Genomic DNA, 19,625 nt, shown 5'->3' on the forward strand with positions numbered 1-19,625 from the left:
ACATGTATTTAGTAGCCTATCTAATAATATCAATGTTTACAAATGTGCCAATTTATATACAATTGTTCCGTCCACCCCCCCCCCCCCCCCCCGTGGACCTTATTGGACTCGCCCGGGGTTGCGTTTCCCGATAAACGAAAGAAAAGTGAGGGCGGAAGTCCAAATTCCGCGTCCGTTGCGACATACAGAAGTAAATACACTTCTTTAAAACAACCCAGAGCAGCAAAATGGACCAACGGTTTCGATAATCAGCGTTTATCAGAGGTAAGAACTGATCATTTTGCGATGTTTGGCTGTTGTAGTATGACTGATATGCTGCTATGCTATGCTACTGTAGTTTCAAAATGATGTTTTTGCTTAATTAAACGACTCCAGAAGTTTGACTAGATTGTATGTTCTTTTATGAACCGATATATTTCGACTGGCAGCGAGTCGAGTCATAGGCAAGCTGACCTGGCCGCTCTGCACAGGTTAGCTTAAGGGTAGGACTAGGCGTTAACTGGTTAAGGTTGGAGATAACGTTTTCTTTTACCTCCTGACTACCAAATGTCTTCTGTATATAGCAAAATGAGTTAATTCAGTAGTATGCAGTGGGTGGGAAGTTTACAAACGTCCTCCACAGACGAATTTGAACTACTGGTAGTCAGGAGGGACTGTCCAAAAGAATGTTAGTTCAATATATAATGCTCCCATTACAATGTGGTGGGTGAACGGACACACACACACACTTGTTTTTTTTCTTTTTATCTCCGTGAGGAGAACTCATAGACAATATATTACCTAGCCCCTTAACCTAACCTCAATCATCACAACTATTTAAGAACCTAACCCTAAAACCTCGTCTTAACCCTGAGAATCCCTTGTAGGGTCCCCATGGATATAGGTTTGTACGGTTTTGGTCCCCAGGAGGATAGAAAAACATGTACAAACTCACATACGTGAACCATCGTACACCCAATAATCGGTTCCAGGAAGTCTTTTGAAATAATAAAGCAGGTATTTTAAGAGAGTGGTTACATAGGTTTCAGCTCGTGCAACAGTAAAAACAATGGCAATAAAACATTTATTTATTTACATATATGCGTATAGAAATAAGTGACCCTCCCTACTTAAAAGGTTTAAAGGGGGCATTTCACCCCGTTGCATATTTTAGACCAGGGGTCACCAACCTTTTTGAGACCGAGAGCTACCTGAAGGGTAGAGAATAGTATGGTGGGCTACCATATTAACATTTTATGCAATTTACCATTTAAATGATGAATGTTATGCATTCAATAGCTTAAACATTAATTCCAGTGCTTACTCCTAACGATTATCAGTTTTTATAAACAATGATTTCATACATGCAGTCATCCTTTGAAAATAAAATGTGCAATTTTTTGTCTCTCTCTGTCAGTCTTTCACACACAAACACACACATACTCTAAGACTGTCTGGGCACTGGGCACCATGTTGGTAACCACTGTAAGATGAGGTGTGTAGACAGACACACCTCAGTCAATAAATCAATTCCCTGTTATAGCTGGAGCTTGATTTGACTAGAACTGCAACTAACGATTATTTTCATAATCGATTATCTGTAAATTATTTTCTCAATTCATCAAGTAATTGTTTGGTCCATAAAATGTCATAAAATGTTGATCGGTGTTTGTCAAACCTGGAAATGATGATGATCTCAAATGTCTTGTTTTGTCCACAAACCAAAATGATTCAGTTTTAATGATTTCTTTATTATATGGAACAAAGCAACCAGAAAATATTTACATTTAAAGGAATACTTCACCAATTTGCGTGTGGCTTTGTATTGCCAGAATAGCAGTAGTATTTTTAAAAAAAATTCTGCTTCCCTCCCTCAGTTTTCCCCTGAGTTGTAAGAAAAAAAATCAGTTTTTCCCTTTCCAATTTTGCCAGTCGCAGGGGGAGAGTATATTTATTATATATTTTATTCCTCACAGGAATTTGTGTTTACACAACTAGCACTGTCTGCTAGACAGCGAGACTCTTGCGGGGCAGCGAGCACAGTGCATGCTGGGAGTTGTTGTTGTTCATCTACATGAGCCAAAATTACATTTTTCTGCACTGGCTTCAAATATTATTTCACATTTCTACTACATAGAGGACCTAGTTTAAATAGACATTCATCTTTCCAATGGTGAAGTATGCCTTTAACAATCAGAAATCTTGTTTTAATAATGAATAAAGCATCAAACCGATTAGTTTAGTAACTGATTAATAATCGATAAATCGAGTAATTGTTTCAGCTCTAGATTTGACTGTAAATTACTGAATAATAGATAATGCTGTACATAAATGTCGAAGATGCAGTATGTTTGAGGTTTTTAGAAATTGTGCCACCATTACTGATTTTGCCCAGCAGAGAGCACTGCTTCGTTTGTTTTGTAGGGATCCTGTTAACATCAACATACACTGCATGTTCTAATAATAAATTATGGATATTTATATTTGCCTCAGTCCGATTTTATTATGGAATGTATGTGTGTGAACCAAAAAAGAGAAAAAATTAACTATCTATGGTTTCAGTTTGAAATGTCAATCATCATATAACTGAACATTTTCTTTTCCAGGTGGACGTTGACAAAACCAATGTTGTTGATGTGATGAAAGGAGAAAGTAAATCATGGGTGAGTGGATTGTCAAGTCTGTTTTGTTTTTTTGTAATTTAATGTGAACTGATCTCTTTTAAAAAGGTACAATTTACTGTAAATATGCTTATGAACCACAGGATTGGCACCAGCACAGCATAAGAATTTTATACATGGAGCATTTCAGCATCTTTTAGCTCATTGATGTCATTTGTTACAGATACAAAAATAAAAAAATGTAAACTGCTTAAATATGATAGGGCCAATGGAAAGAGATGAGTTTTAAGAAGAGACGGAGGAGAGGCCTGTCTAATGTACACAGGTTTATGGGCCTCAACAGTAAATACATGGTCCCCTCTGAGCATGCTGCTCATTCTTCTTGGAAAAATTAACCATTGTCTCGCTTTAAATAATCCACTTATTCAATGTCTGTATATTGGCAAATGAAAGACATGTTTTTAAATGTGGAGAACATCATCTCTGATTCTGTCATTTATGAATAAACCAACATTTTTTTTTCCTCAACCAGCTGACAATCTTGTGCAGTCACCCGAGAATTGGACTGAATCTCAAGTAAGCACCTGGCTACGAACACTTGGTGTGAAAGAACAATACATAAAGAAGCTCTTTGAAGAAGAAGTAAATGGACAAATCCTTCTCACACTTGATGAGGACTTCTTGATGACAAAGATTGGCATGAAATTAGGGCCTACTCATATGATTATCAAAAAAAGAAATGAGTTCCTCAATTCCAAGCAAAACATTCAGCAGAATGCAAAGCCTACCGGTACTAAAAAAACCGAGCTGCAGCAGAAAATCAATTCACAATCAGTTCATTGTCTTGCTTCAAGTGAAGTTACTTCTGGACAGGTACATGCAAGAGATAAGTGTGCCTCAGAAGAAAGTCAAACCCCCCAAAAACGGTGCATATTGACTTCAAAGGAAGACTGCAAACCACGGCCATTTGATCAAGAAGGCATTGATTTCATATATGTAAAGCACAGAGTTCTGCAACCTGAATCAGGAGCCTTTGATTTGATCTCTCCCTGCCATGAATTCAAATCTTTTGCTATAGCTGCTGAATTGGATCGCACAAGACTGCAAGCTAAGTTTGCCAAAGAGGTTCTAAAATTTGCAACTGGTTGTATGAATATCCGATCAAATGGCACAATACATTTCGGTGTGATGGACAGCAAGGAGGATACAGGATATGTGCATGGTGAGGTAGTTGGCATCCCAATAAAAGACAAAGACATTTATGTGGATGCTTTGGACTACATTGAAAAGTGTTTCTCAACTGACAAAGAGCATGCGCGCCATTGTGTGCGCCCACCAAGGTTCATTGAGGTTATGGATCGAGAAAGTACAGCAAAAAACTATGTGGTGGAGGTTGACATTGTGCCTTCAGTCAACATTGTTAAGGGCAAGGTTTATGCAGTTATTCTGCCAAACTTCAATGAGGCAGCAAACAAAGTACAATATGAGAAAAAGGCAATTCTGCGAAGGGTAGGTTCCAAAACAGAGCCAGTGAGTGACAGTGATTTAAGTGATTTCTTTCAGAGAGTCAAAGAACGGGATGCTCAAAGAGAAGAGGCAGAGAAAACTCAAGTACTCAGTACTCCATTCTGCCAAGACCTTGGGAGGAAACTCACAATGCTAATAACTAGTGGGAAGAAGTTCATTGAAAATGATAAATGGTTCATATTCATTACAAACAAATTCAAACCTGATGACCTTTCTAACATTGAGTGGCTGCTGAATATGAAGATCTTCTCTGTGTTTGATTTTGACCCAGACTCAAAGATATCAGGCCTTTGCAGCAAATACCTTGAGCATCATGCTGCAAACATGCATTCTCTGCAGAGCTATAGCAAATCCAGTGACACAAGCATCAAAGAATTCACAGAAAAATTGCACCTGTTTGAACAAACTAGCTGGATCTTCTGCAATGGCCGTTCTGGCTTTAAAGCAAATGAAACTCCTTCTGATGAAATGACTTGGATCAAGACAAAAATTACCCTTTTGAGGGAATGTGTGTCTTTGATTTGTAAACAAATCTTGCCAAAAGGGTCACTACAGGTCATTTTTCTTCTCACATCACCAGTAGAGAAACCTCTCTTGCACACCTTTTATGAGTTTTTCACAGACATGGAAGGCCACACAGACATCATCTGCATCTGTGAATCAGAAACAAACTTCCAGAGGTGGCAAAGTTTTGCAGAGGGGTCATGTGGAACAGAAACTGTGAACAATTTCAGTGTAGTTGGGATGAAAATGAGTCACATTAATGCAACTATGCAAATGATACAACCAGTAAAAGCCTGTGCCAAAAAACACTTGCCAGTCTTTGTGAAAGGGACATGTCTTCTTGAAACAAACAAAGAGGAACATATGGCTTCTCTGGAAATACTGACAGTCAACCATTGTGACGACACAAGCAAAGACTTCATTAATGAGGAGAAGGCAAATATTGAACAGCAGTTTTACCGTGGTGGTAGAGTGACATGGATGAACTTTTGGCTCGCTGAGCACAAGTATGTTGGAGAGGTAATCGAACGAGATGCTTATCATGATGTCTCCAAACTCCTCATGGATGTTTTGAAATGTAACGTAGATCAGACCCCAGTTACTTCGATAAACATCTACCATCACCCAGGAAGTGGTGGAAGTACTGTGGCAAGGCAGGTGTTGTGGCAGAACAGGAAAGAACTAAGATGTGCAGTTGTGAAGCCTTCATACTCCGTTACTGATGTTACACAACATGCAGTTGATCTAAGAGAATATGAAGAAAAAGATCCACAAAGGTGTCTTCCAGTGTTGCTCCTAATTGAAGACTCTGACAAAGACTACCTTGATGATCTCAGAAATGAGCTAGAGGTTGCAATCAGAAGCAGACGAATCAAGTATGGAACACTATGTTTCATTTTGTTGAGCTGTAGGCGATCCCATGATCCAGAGAGTAGATGCAAAGAGTCTGCTTTACAGAATGTATCTGTCACTCACAAACTGTCTCCTGAAGAGAAGAAGAAGTTTGCTGGAAAACGACAGTTGCTTGAAGAACAGTATGATCATCAGTTCATCCTGACATTTGTTTTGATGAGTGAAGGATTTCATAATGATTATATTCAAAAGTTTGTGAAACATTTGCTTCAAGGCATTGACCTTCAGTCTACTGCCACTCTCCTCATTCAGTACGTAGCACTGCTGAACACTTATGTTGATAACTCTTTCATCTCTCAGTCCCACTGCGAAGCTTTGCTAACCTTACAAGTGCACATGGAAAGGTTTCGACGGCAAGAGTTTGCAAGATCACTCAGCGATCAGGCCAAACTAGTCTTCTTGCATCTTCGAGATGACAAGACCTACATTGAATCCATCAGAATAATTCACCCACTCGTTGCAAAGGAAATTCTGCAACAACTCCTTGGAAGCCAACAGACCCACAGCAGTTTGGCAAAGAAATTGCTCTGTGACGATGGGCTTTTTGAGCACAGATTTGGAAAGGAAGAATATCGGTCATTTTTGAGAGCACTTTTCATCAGGAGATCCAGAATAAGCAGAGGAGATGAATGTGATACTTTATTCTCTCCTCTGATTGAACATGTGCGAAAAAAGGAGGGAAGCCCTGACAAAGCAATAGAGTTACTCAAGGAAGCTTTTGAACGTTTTCATAAAGATCCACGCATTGCCCAACAACTTGCTCGTCTTCTTTATACTCATGAAAAGTTTGAAGAGGCAAAATACTGGGCAGAGACTGCAGCTAAACAGCTTCCCAACAACTCCTACATACTTGACACAAAAGGGCAGGTGTACAAAAAATGGTTCCAATTCAAATGGAAAGCCATTGAAAACGGCTGTGCACCAATCACAGCCCAAAACACAACTGATGCTGTGGAGACTGCACTGAATGCCCTGCAGTGTTTTCAAGAATGTGAGAGAGCAGCTGATGCAGAGATGGAAAATGTAAACAGTTCAGGATATTTTGCTGAGGTTGAAGTTGGAATCAGCCTGCTCAAATTGATCTTTTCATTACAAGAGTTTGCAAAAGGAGCTAAAGGCCATTCAAAGTGTAGAGAGTATCTGTTAACAGATTACATACCAGAACATGTCTTAGATGCCTGGGAACCATTTCATGGTCGTTTGAAAAAGCTTCACAAGACATTGATTGATTCCTTGGAATGGATTTCAGAGGACATCAGTTTCTTCCAGACAGATATAGGTGAAGATGAAGAAGAGATTCCTGAAAGTCCTGAAGAGAAGATAAGCCATCCACTGAAGCGGTTGATCCAAAGCTCTTCCGAGTATGGGAAGTACTTCAGTGAAGTTTCCTCTGCTGCAATTCTGCAACCATGGCAATCAGTCCCAACCAATCTCACTCTTTTACAAAAACGCATGATCATCTATCAACTTGGTGGTGGTAACATAACTTCCATCTTGTCCAAACTAACTGAACAGAGGGATGCTGTGCATATTTTAGAGACCATAGTTTCTCTTTACCCCAGCAGTCCACGAAAGATAAATCTTAATCAGAGGGATATTGTGAACTACATTATGGCCCACATTACCCTGAACTGCTTGTCACCACAGGCTTCAAAGGTTGCTCCTTTTAAAGATCTACAGGCCCTTTGTCATCAATTCCCAGGTGATAAAAAGAAATGTTTGCCAGGTGCCCTGTTCCTGCTTACCTTACTATTCTGGCCAGAGGATAAGGACGCAGACCATGAGAGAGAAAACAAATATGGAATTGTCCAGTCAGCTGTGGAGCACATGGAAAAATGCTACTGTACCAGGAAGAAGGACATTCCTCAAAGAAAGAGAACGCTTTTCACCCATTTTCTTCTGGGACATGGAAATGGATTGGATAAATTTGTCCACAAGAGAAAGTTTCACAGCGTCACAAAGGTGTTCTCGGTCTCTGAAAAACGCCTGAAGTGGTTTAGTGGTGAAGCATGGGGGAAGCCTGAGATTGCTGAAATGTTAAAACGCGTTTCTGGTTGGACTGAAGATGGAGTGGTTTACCTCGAGGGCCCTCAGAAAAAGAAATTCAGCATATTGCCTCTTCACATGCGTTCAGTGCCACACAGCAATGAAAACATCACATTCTATCTGGGTTTCACCTTCAGGGGCCCTGTTGCCTACAACATTACTGTAAAGGAATAGTTCATCTTTGATAGGTGGACCTGACATTGTTGGCTTAGTATCCACTATGGCTGAACATTTAATCGTAATTTTATCTAAATCACAATACAGTCTGTAAATAAAAACTTTGAAGCACATGGTATGATGTCAGTAACGCATTGTTACTTCACCACACGGAGTGGGAGTGAAGTATTGTTTTTGTGGCTTTGTCTGTCTGTGTGTGCACTTCTGCACTTACTTGTAATTTGAGAAACAGGGGCAGGTTAGAATAACCTTTTTAGAATTTTGACCCTGATATGGATTTGAACACACACCTCTCTGATCTAGTGTTGCACCACAGCGTTTGTTCTCACATATAGGCTGACAGAGGTTTGTTGCGTGGATTGGGTGAAGTCTGCCATCTCTGATTGCCTTGTTTTATAAGATGCAACATAACTGATTACATTTTTGCATTTTACTGTATGTAACAAGTCTTAAAGTTACACACTGAATGTTCATATACAGTTGACATGATGGAGTTTGGATTTCCAGATGTAAAAATACAATTTTCTATCTTGTTTGTTTGTTCAATAGAAACTTAAATGTGTCATTTTAGGTTTGTGTTCGAGCACATTAGCTCACACTAAGTCATTGATGTGTTAAAGGATACCATGTAGAATAGAATCGAAGGGAAATTTGTACAGAAAAGAAGATATGTTTCTTGAAATCATAGGTTTCAGCAAAAGCTGTATTAAGAGCTGAAGAACACATTTTCTTATATATATATTAGCAACTTTATTTGTATTGATATTGAATGTATTTCATGAAAACTGTGTAACACCTTTTCCATGTCACTATAAATTCTGCTTGGTGTGGTAGTACCATAAGAAGGCGTCTGGGTTCTTTTGTTGTGCTTCCATGCTTCCAATGGTGTGGCTTCCAATATGAATTGTATTGAGTTTTTTAAGCTTTGTAAATGCTAACAAATATCAATTGCCTTATGAAATACCCGACACGTATAATTTAAAAACAATACATTTTCTAACACATTGTACATAAACAATAACAGGTGGGTTTTGAGGCTTTATAAATATTTTCAATATTATTATTAACCACAAAATGTCTCAAAACGACATAATATTATTGTACCTGAGGTCCGAAAACGACTTATACTTTATTAATCCCCTTAGGGAAATTATTTCTCTGCATTTGACCCATCCTAGAATTAGGAGCAGTGAGCTGTCACACTGAGTAGCGCCCAGGGAGCAATGGGGGTTGGGTTGCTCAGGGGTACCCCAGCCCTTTTGACCTGGTGGGGACTTGAACTTGGGTTTCAAGTCCCCACCAGGTCGCCGGTTACAAGCGACCTGGTGGCTCCCTCTGGTTACAAGCCAAGTTCCCTTTCCACTTGGCCACGGGCTGCCATAATGTATATGATGTATATGACCAGCGAACTTGTAACTGACAGAAGACAGGGGGTCGGAGAAAACCACGTCAGACACAACACCCAGCAACGGCAACAGACTATGTTAACGAACCCACCTTTTTAAAACTGTAAATAGTAAACTGCATATCATGCCTTACATTTTAAACATTATGTTCATTTAAGTATTTTCACATGTACTTATATTTTAACCTATTAACCATATCTGAATGATTTTTTATTAAATTGCTTTTAAACTCAATGTGCAAATGATATTTAGCCAGGGCTACATGTGGAAATATCCATCCTCTGGAACTGCAAATTAACACGGACTATTGTGTGTATACATGTGTTTTGTTATATTTTACATTAGGAAATAGTCAAAAGATAAAATAAATTGCTCCATGTAATGCACTACAGTTAAATTGTAATGAAGTTAGGTTAAAAATTAAAATGCAAAAATTAATACTTAAATGAATATTAATAAAATAATGGCTGGTTATGATTTGAATAACATAACATTGCATGAAACTTTTTTTCAGGTGTTTGGCCAATGAAATAGTTTTATTTAGCAGTCCATAATAGAAAAGTCCAAGTGTGGAGGTCTATCACAACATACATAAATAATCTTTATTGTTACAGTTTTCTGGCATTAAATTGTAAAGAAGAGAAACTGTTCTGTATGTTATTATTTTAAAAATGGATCAAGTGGAGATATAACAGAAATAGACCTGAAGAGGACATTTCAAGGATGAGATCCTGGCACACCACTCTAAATAAATCAACAAAAGTAAGGACGTAACATGTTACTTCATCAGGAAGTAACATACAGGCAGTGATGAACACTGCAGGCCACAGGAGACAGTGAAGCATCGTTTTACAGTTTTTGGACACTAAGATTATATCTGTTCTGCCCAAAGAAATAAAATTGCACATTTACATTATAATTCTGTCAGAATGACAACATACTCATCATAATATATGCTTCACATGATGGCATAGGTTCCAGCTTGCAAAGTAGGCGAAACTTGGTATTAAGTGCATGTTTTTTCATTGTTTTGAGTGATTATTATTATTACTATATTGTATCTATATTTACAGACAGGCAGTCTCACAGCAGTACATTTGAGCGTATTTTTGTCCCAGTGTGCTTACCGTACCTGTACTTTGCTATTTTAGTTTTCAAGTATTACGCAGACATGCTGTTTGCATGCATGTTATTTTATACAAATTGACGTTTTCGCAGCCTTCTGACAAAACGCCCTGTCTGTCACTGCTCCAGGTAAATAAGTTAAATTATTTACCTGGGTTTAATTTAAGAGTTAAAGTTTAGCTCTGCACTGAGCTGTTTTGTAGCTAATCGCAAGCTAACAGCTAGTTCAGGTAAAGCCAGCTCATGAAGTGAGTCACTGAAAAGTAAAATGAGCGAAACAGCAAGTGTGGACGATTATGTAACCCATATATTTGTGCCACTAACAGCTTAGTTTACGATTGACAAGTGTTTGTGCAGAGCTAAACTTCAGTGCTCACTGACCTGCCATTGTATCTGTGGTGATAGCAGAATGGCTCTGTTGTCTAACTCTGTAGTAGCTGCTCTTGTCCTCATTGCATTTGCTTTGTCAAATTGTTTCTACATGAACAACTTGTCCGATCGTGAAACCAAACTGGTCAGGTGTGTCCATGCCGAGCCAAACGAGAGCATAGCATATGAGAGGCTTGTCATTGCTAATCCAACTGAAACACACAATAAACCAAGTGAAAATCACCCTGAAAGTTTCAAAGAGACGACTAATTATGGAGATGACAAATGCACCATGGCCCCACAAAGTCGGTTTGACTGTGCCAGGGACAGGGTTCTCAGCAAGAGACAGTGTGAGGAGAGGGGTTGCTGTTATGCCCCTCTGCCCAAATCTGTTGGACCACCTTGGTGCTTCTACCCCAGTTTGTACCCTGGCTACAAACTGGGTCCCTTCACTCCTTCAAAACGAGGCCTGGCTGTCACTCTGACTCGTGCCAAACCCTCATACCTGCCTAGAGACGTCTCTACACTAAGACTGGAAATCATTGAGGAGACCACAGGCTGCTTGCACCTCATTGTGAGTGTCCAATACTATGTTGTTGTTTTTTTCTCTGCTGCAAACATTCAAATAGATGTGATAAGGAAAGTACACTTTACTGTATTTTGTATATTCAGCACCTGGAATCTACTTTGACTTCATGTGACAAAACTGAACTGATACATTCACCCTCAAGCTGAAGGACCCGTCCTCTCAGCGATATGAGGTCAAACTCCCAGCTGATGTTCCCCAGAGCAGAGCAGATAACTCCGATGTCCTTTACACCACCGAGTACCAGTCTGACCCATTTGGCTTCATAGTGCGACGTAAATCCAATGGACACACGATGTGAGTACATTTCAGTTTTCATCTACATCTACATCACATCACATGTACTCACACCGTATCTTGTAACATGTTGCGACCTCATTTGTAGCTTTATAAAACTACGTTTGTGTGTTTTATTGTATGTGTATGTTTTATATTTATATTGAGGCAACATAACCTAAATATGTAACAGTAAATAGATATTTCTTTTTACATGTTTGTTAATTCTCTGTATGTCTTTCCCTCCTTTTTTAGTATAAACACCACTGTGGGACCTCTGCTTTTTGCTGACCAGTACTTGCAGTTGTCCACCACACTAGCCTCTTCCCTTGTGTCTGGCCTTGGGGAACATTACACCTTCCTGCTCCTAGACCTTAACTGGACTTCTCTTACTCTCTGGAACAGAGACATGGCACCTCATGTGAGTCTGTTGTAGAGAACACACAAGCCCCGAGTTGTGGGAGAACTCAAGCAGTCACAATATACACTGTACACATTTGTGAATACTATAACTATTGGCAAATTCAGGAGCATTTAGCGTTCATCCAGTCTCTGAAACCCAAATAGAGCAACATGTTTAATAATCTGAAAGGGAAACATGCAGTTGTTTTACATTCCAAAAAAGAATAGAAATCATAATCCCTGGTCTAACATGCCAAATAGCTACCACTTGATGCCACACATGAAATAGTGTGTAACACACTTGTAAACTAAGTTGTCCACACTATATTTTTGTTGTTTTATACTTTTCCCCCTGTTGTGTATGCAAGTTGTTGATGGTGTGTTCCTTTGCAGGCTCATGCTAACCTATATGGCTCCCACCCATTCTACATTGTACAGGAGGCTGATGGATTAGCACATGGAGTTTTCCTTCTCAACAGCAATGCAATTGGTACAGAACTATTGCTTCAATAAGATTTTACACTGAATATTTTTTCGTATCACATACAAACTGTTACTGAATGCCTTAATGTGTCTCCAGAGGTGACGCTTCAGCCGACTCCTGCTCTCACCTGGGTGTCAACTGGAGGAATTCTGGACCTATACTTTTTTTTAGGTCCTGACCCTCAAAGTGTTATACGACAATACCTTCAGGTCATTGGTAAGGTACATCTTTTTAGTGTTGACACTGGCTACTACAGCTCCTTGAAATGAAATGAAATGAAAAATATTGTTTTAACAGAGAAAATGATATAGGAGTCCAGAAGCACACCTATAAAGAGTGAGTTAGATTCATTAATGTGTTTAGTATATCTTATTTATCCTAAGGCCATCCCATGATGCCCCCCTATTGGTCCCTGGGATTTCATCTTTGCCGCTGGGGTTACACCACCACTAATACAACCCGCAAGGTTGCACAACGCATGCACAATGCCAACCTTCCATTGGTAAATGACATTAACAAGATCATTTCCTAATCAAGAAATGATCTTAGAAAATAGATCATCTCTTTTTGTCACCATCAGGATGTGCAGTGGAATGATTTGGATTACGCAGACAAGCGAAGGATTTTCACTTTTGATCCCTGGCGATTTGGTGACCTCCCAGAGATGGTGGAAGAATTCCATAGGAGAGGCATGAAGTACATCCTTATTCTGGTGCGATGTGTTTGAATGTCTTAGACCTCAACGTGAACATTCAGATCCAACCATGACTAAATGTTTCTGCATATTATTATCATTATTATTATTATTATTATTATTAATACTAATAATAATAATAAAGGTAAATGAATAAAAACAGACACATATTACATCAGCTGTTTAACTGAAAATAAGCAATTATGTAACAATGTATCTCCAGTAGATGGCAGCAAAAGCCTCTCAGCTTCTGACTGCTGTGCTCTGCTGGTTTCTGCCCCAGGACCCAGGGATCAGTAGCACTAGCCCCACTGGAACTTACCCTCCCTTTGATGATGGCCTGAAACGAGACGTCTTCATTAAAAATGTCACAGGACAAATTTTGATCGGGAAGGTAAGACTCCTTTTTTATATGTTGTTCCGCCTGAGTGATATGCATAGCATGTGTTTTACTGTTGACCGCTGTCCGGTTGGTTGGCAAGCACATTCTTGTATGGTGTTCCAGGTTTGGCCTGGCCCTACAGCCTTCCCTGACTTCACCAACCCAGAGACCAGACAGTGGTGGGAAGACTGCATCAGAGATTTTCATTCTAAAGTGCCTGTGGATGGACTGTGGATTGTGAGTGTGTACAGACACACAGTGCACATGTGATTTAGACACCAATGATATGATTAAAACATAAGATGTCAAGTATGTGTGAAATCAGGTTGTCAGTTCTGGAATATCCTTAGTGGTTGTGTGTTTAGTTTGCTTTGCACCTAATTTATATTTTGTTTATCTCCAATGCTCCATCCAGGATATGAATGAACCAGCCAATTTTGTCCAGGGCTCAATGGAGGGCTGTCCTCACACTGATCTTGAAGACCCGCCTTACACACCTAGTTAGTGTTTTAGTGTCACAAGTTATCAGCATGTGAAATCATAAAAAAACAATATTTTGTTTACATATGCTGTCAGTTGTGTTACGTTAAAGGTCCAGTGTGTAACATTTATCAGAGTTTATTAGCTGAAATCAAATACACTCTCCATAAGTATGTTTTTATAAGTTACTAACCAATAAAATATATAACACATTTAGAATCAGCCCTTTACATGTACAGAGGGCCTTCCTTTACAGGGGTCTCCAACTTGCTTCGCAATGTTTCGACGGCAAACATTGTACTTTGTAGTCCCCATTAGATTAAACACATTCTTACATACTGGACCTTTCAAAGTACATACAGTACACAAATGCTCTGCAGATACATACCTGTTTCTTTGTTCTGAATGTTGCTTCAAATCATTGTCTGTGTTCCTGAATCTCATACAAACAGGAGTAGGCGGAGGGGAGTTGAACTCGGGAACTCTCTGCATGTCAGCTCAGCAGAGGCAATCCACTCACTACAACCTGCACAATATGTACGGACTGACAGAAGCATATGCCACAAACAGGTTCGAACCATGTTTACAGATTGAGTTCTTTAGGTGGTATGTTAGCAGATGAAGTCATAAGTAATCAAACGGAGGACAGTAGTTGTAGTTGTAGCTGTGAAACAACAATAAAAGGACAGACTTCCTTTGTGCAAGTGCTAGATTTATTTCATTGGACCGTAATGTGGCACTGTGGAATATATGGATGTAGTTGTTGTTTGGCTTTTGTTATTTATTCTGTCTACTATATATTGATTGTGGGGTTGGTTGCTGCTCTCAGAGCTCTTACAAAGGTACGAGGGAAGAGGCCTTTTGTCCTGTCTCGCTCCTCTTACTCTGGCATTGGACGCTTCTCTGGAGTGTGGACAGGTGATGTCAGAAGTGACTGGGAGCAGCTGCGATTCTCCATCCCTGGTGAGGAGATGAGCTGTAATACAATAACAATCTTGTTTCAAAGTGGGTTTAGTTCTGTGGTAGTCTTTTTATGGACCTGCATATGGTTAAATATAACATCCAGTCCATTAATGAAAATAATTATTTTTCATCTTTTTTTTAAATGAAAAGAATTATTTGATATACAGTATTTCCATTGAGCTTTTGCTTTTGCTACCCCCCAGCTGTGCTGCAGTTTAGCCTGTTCGGGGTTCCTCTGGTGGGGGCGGACATCTGTGGGTTTGAAGGCAACACCACTGAGGAACTGTGTGGGCGATGGATGCAGCTTGGGGCCTTTTACCCATTTATGAGGAACCACAATGACAACTTCAATGCTGTGAGATCCAAACACTGTTTCTGTTGACTATATGTGTCTTTGTATTGATTCACTGAGTTAGTTCCACTTCTCATACTGTATGTGCTGTCACAGTATCTCCTCCCATTGTCTGTGTGTTTTTGTGTGTCTGTGCCCGTTAGCCTCAGGAGCCATATGTATTTGGGCAGGAGGCTCAGGCTGCCATGCGGAGTGCACTGAACCTTCGTTACTCCCTTCTCCCTTTCCTCTACACACTCTTTCATCATGCACACACCTCCGCTGACACTGTGGCCAGGCCTCTCTTCATGGAGTATGTTTCATCATTTCATGTTGTCCTCTCTGCTTCCCCTCATACTTTTCTTGCTCTCTACTTTTCCTACATGCTGTAAACAAAAATAATAAAGGGCATATTTGTGTATCCCTCCCTCCCTTTTAGGTTTCCCACTGACCCCAACTGTCAGACCATAGACCGGCAGTTCTTGTGGGGGAGTTCACTCCTCATTAGCCCAGTTTTGGAGCAAGGCTCAGTCAAGTTGACTGCCTACCTACCCTTTGGCATTTGGTACAACTTGCATAATGTGAGTGGCTCAATACAATTTTTTTATTTAATACTGTATACAGTATGTGCCGTAAGCCAAAGTATAACCAGATTTTGTTAACAGGTAAAGGCCAGCATGATTTTGTCTCCTGTGGTAACACATGATATTAGTATTAAGTGCTTTCCATGTGGGGTCTGCTCTACTGTCTTTTGCTCTCTAGGGTCAGCCTTTTTACAGTAAGGGTCAGTACCTGCTCCTGTCAGCCCCTCTGGACACTATCAACGTACATGTGAGGGAGGGACACATTATCCCACAGCAGGTACGTGTCTGTGCTGACCACACAATCCAAATGTAACATTCAGTAGGAGACAAAATGTAGTTCGTGAATAGGGTTGGGTTCAAAAAAGGTTTCGGATTCATTTAGATTTTCATTTAAAAGATCTGTTATATTTATTCATACAATCTTTAGATCAATCTTCTAATTTATGCCATTTTCATTATCCTCAGCACAAATCTCGCAAGACCCGACCACAATAGTCTTGCATGAGAGAGTCTGAAGATTTGTTCATTAATTTGTCATTTATGGTGTAGAACCAGAAATGCTTCCACACACACTTTTCAGAAGCGTTGGTGTTTTGCTCCCACAGCAAACCCGCTACTGGACAACTTGGTAAACTCTTCAAACTGTGTAATGCTCTTCTAGACAAGATATTTTTGACTTGGAAGAGATTTTTAAGCTTCATGGTTTGAATTATCATCTACAATTTTAGTGTGGAGTTGCACTGTGTGGCCATATTAAATTAGCATTAATAAAACTACTTACTACGGTCAATATAGTATTATGTTTTGTCTGATCTGTGTTTTTGATCCGTAAAGGATCCTGCTCTGACAACCACAGCCTCCCGCAGAAACCCCTTCTTCCTGACAGTGGCACTGTCAGCAGGTGGCCGGGCCTGGGGAGACTTGTTCTGGGACGATGGGGACAGTCTTGATACCTACAAAACGCAAGATTATTGTTATGTCATCTTCACTGCTGGACAGGTAGGGAAGAGATGAGTAATGGGAATTTGCTCATCAAAAATCTATAAGAGTATTTTGCACGTAAGCTCTGCTCTACTTGAGTCAAAAGTCAGTTTACTAACTTACTGACTTTGGTTCCAAATCAGTCTCAGGTTGTGAGTGATCCTCTGATGCTGAATGGGGCCCTGGATGAACTGGTGCTGGGAGGACTGCAGGTGTTTGGAGTGCCCTCACCTCCCCGCTATGTTTTGGCCAATGGGGAGAAAGTCAGTGATTTCATGTACCACAGCGACACCAAGGTGAATTCTCAGTGAAGACTTCCTTTGATAATTGTCCTTTACAGGAATATGATGTTTTTCTTTCGGGATGTGTGTGATTTGTCCTCTGTCATTTCTCTACACTAATAATGTCCTCTGTCTGTTCCTGGTTTATGAGGTATTTTTGTCTATTTCCACAGGTCTTGACAGTGACCAAGTTGACCTTGCCCATGGCAAAGGTTTTCACAGTCCAGTGGGCTCTCTGATGCAGCCAACATTGTCGTTAGATGGCCATTGGGAGCATTTGCACTATGCACAGCTGCTTTTCTTTTGCAGGCCGCATTTGCTCTGTCTTATATCCCTCTACAGCAGGTGTTGTGACAGTGTCACACCAACCACTGGATCAAGACAGTTCAATGACTTGTGAATTTATGCAATCTTATAACTATATATTTATAGTCCTTCACATTTTCTGAAATAGTGTTTCTGTGTTTTAGTTCCATTGTCAATAAAAACTGTCGAGAAAAAAAGTGCTCTAATTTGTTCGTATTTACTGATTTGCACAATTGCGCTATTTGTGTATCTATCAGATTGTTTTATATGTTTATTGTTCAGTGACTTAAACCTGTATGATGTTGCATCTGTATAGTAATTGATTCTTCAATTCTGAAGTATATCATATATTGGCTATATTTTTTATGTGCATTTTTTCAAAGGCCTTATTAATGACACTAAAGGTCCATAGCACATAATTTACATCAAGTATAATTATCAGAATTAAGATTAGTATACCACCTTTCACAGAAATAAAATGCACAGTGCTTCTCAAGAATAAACTTGAACAGATAAAATGCAAAAAACTAGTCTCGAGCTGCACAATCAAGTGGCTGGACATACACGAGGCTTATTACAAGAAGTGGGATAAGTGTAGCTTTCAAAATAAAAACATTTGCGATGCGTTCTTTAAAATTGCATTTTACTTTGAAAGGAATGGCCGGAAGGGTATGTGATGCTCTAAAAACAACTGCAGCGACGGGCGTATGGTGTCACTCTTGGAAAACGGGGGCAAACAGGGCTACGCTATCCCACACCTGAGCTAAATCCTTGATAAATAAGGAAACACGTCGCCGGTACGTGCTGCTCTGTCGCCACCCGCCCGGTGACATGGATGTCCGACTAGGGCTGTAGACTCCTGCAGCGGGGACTGAAGGTGAGAGCTCCGCTGTCTGGTCCCGTTTCTCTACACGGTGCCTGTTATTATTCATTTATTCCTGCTACTGGAACAGGTGTATGACTACACGCCTCTCTGGCGCGAGGGGCATCTGTCATGGTTATCTTCTTTAGCAGCTAGCGAAAACAAACTTTTAAGTTACAATTGGCGAGGGTTTCAGCCCCGACAGAGGCAGCTAAACTAAAATACTGATGGCTCACAAGTAAACACACTTCTTTAAAACAACCCACAGCAGCAAAATGGACCAACGCTGTCTTTTACCAGCATTTATCCGAGGTAAGAACTGGTCATTTTGCGATGTTTGGCTGTTGCAGTATGACTTATATGCTAGTTTGCTTAATTAAACGACTCCAGAGGTTTGACTAGATGTGCTTTTGCCATGTGACTGGATAATAAATCAGTCCTCGGGGTCAAATTGTGTTTTCGGTTTTTTTTCGTCATACCGAGATATTTCGACTGGCAGCGAGTCGAGTCATAGGCAAGCTGACCTGGCCGCTAGGGCTGTGTGATACTGCAAAATTTGGTATCGATCCAATACCAAGTAAATACAGTGCCAGTATTGGCGATACCGATACCAATACTTTTTACTACTACCACTTGTGTGTAGGGGAGAGCAATATCATAAATTATTAAGTGAATGCATCATCAATATGCACATTTGACAGAAAACTTGAATTTTCATGATTATTTCATTATTTTGTAAGTTTTTTCATTAATTAATCATGTTTATGATGATAATAAAACACAGGACAAAGTTTTCAGGCAAATAAAAATACTATTATTAAGTAACTCAGAAATATTGTTTTATTGAGCTTTTTCTCTCACTTACTAACTGACCTGCCTTGGAGAAAATCCTTTCTCAGGTCTGTTGCAATTACTGTCAGAAAAATAAAAATTCTTTATTAAGCAACTCAGAAATGTTTATAGAAAACTTAAAACTTAAATTTCCCTTTTGGGGTGGTAATCTGCATTTGCAATTAACAACATTGCAAACATTGCAGGTTGCAGTGGTTTGATTTACAGCTGTAAAAAACCTCCAAACAGCGCTCCTCTGTTTGCTCCTCCCCCAACAGGGGGTTGGCAGCTGAGTAAAGGGGAGGGGCTAATTGACCATGAGTGAAGTGAGAGAGGAGCGGTGTTGTACGGCCAGTCGGTCACTCTGTAAATGCCTGGAGTTGTACTTAAGAATAGATCTCATCACACAAGTATCGATCAATACCAACGTTAGTATCGATACTATCGATATTTTAGATCGATCCCCCCAGCCCTACTGGCCACCCTGCAAAGGTTAGGTTTAGGATAGGACTAGGA

The 19,625-nt window shown here is 39.8% G+C and overlaps 2 protein-coding genes across 7 annotated transcripts; both read left to right on the top strand.

Annotated features, from left to right (window-relative positions):
- Positions 1 to 85: 85 nt before the first annotated feature.
- On the top strand, positions 86 to 8,524 carry LOC131476110 (sterile alpha motif domain-containing protein 9-like). Its single transcript, XM_058654607.1, has 3 exons — positions 86 to 264; positions 2,586 to 2,642; positions 3,133 to 8,524. Exons 2-3 carry the CDS (start codon positions 2,639 to 2,641, stop codon positions 7,761 to 7,763), a joined length of 4,635 nt encoding a protein of 1,544 aa, XP_058510590.1. The 5' UTR covers positions 86 to 264; positions 2,586 to 2,638; the 3' UTR covers positions 7,764 to 8,524.
- Positions 8,525 to 10,364: 1,840 nt separating this feature from the next.
- Positions 10,365 to 17,623, top strand: LOC131476112 (lysosomal alpha-glucosidase-like). 6 transcript variants are annotated; one of them, XM_058654611.1, is made up of 19 exons: positions 10,372 to 11,240; positions 11,398 to 11,549; positions 11,784 to 11,949; positions 12,324 to 12,420; positions 12,511 to 12,630; positions 12,798 to 12,916; positions 12,995 to 13,126; positions 13,335 to 13,502; positions 13,614 to 13,727; positions 13,906 to 13,990; positions 14,423 to 14,540; positions 14,800 to 14,933; positions 15,137 to 15,288; positions 15,429 to 15,577; positions 15,704 to 15,845; positions 16,027 to 16,125; positions 16,683 to 16,847; positions 16,973 to 17,125; positions 17,284 to 17,623. In XM_058654611.1, exons 1-19 carry the CDS (start codon positions 10,707 to 10,709, stop codon positions 17,347 to 17,349), a joined length of 2,865 nt encoding a protein of 954 aa, XP_058510594.1. In that variant the 5' UTR covers positions 10,372 to 10,706; the 3' UTR covers positions 17,350 to 17,623. The 6 variants fall into 6 exon arrangements, with proteins under 6 accessions (XP_058510597.1, XP_058510592.1, XP_058510596.1 ...); XM_058654612.1 differs by having other exon boundaries at positions 10,373 to 11,240; positions 13,392 to 13,502; XM_058654609.1 differs by having other exon boundaries at positions 10,370 to 11,240; positions 13,335 to 13,727.
- The last annotated feature ends 2,002 nt before the right edge of the window (positions 17,624 to 19,625 follow it).

This window comes from Solea solea, chromosome 16, assembly GCF_958295425.1.
Source record: "Solea solea chromosome 16, fSolSol10.1, whole genome shotgun sequence".
Taxonomy (NCBI): domain Eukaryota; kingdom Metazoa; phylum Chordata; class Actinopteri; order Pleuronectiformes; family Soleidae; genus Solea; species Solea solea.

Bases quoted from the DNA above. Each gene is read 5' to 3' on its own strand.
- LOC131476112 (XM_058654609.1), top strand. From the start codon at position 10,707: ATGGCTCTGTTGTCTAACTCTGTAGTAGCTGCTCTTGTCCTCATTGCA. The intron at 11,241-11,397 runs GTGAGTGTCCAA...TTCACCCTCAAG, and splicing joins CAGGCTGCTTGCACCTCATT to CTGAAGGACCCGTCCTCTCA. The intron at 15,846-16,026 runs GTGAGTGGCTCA...TTTGCTCTCTAG, and splicing joins TTTGGTACAACTTGCATAAT to GGTCAGCCTTTTTACAGTAA.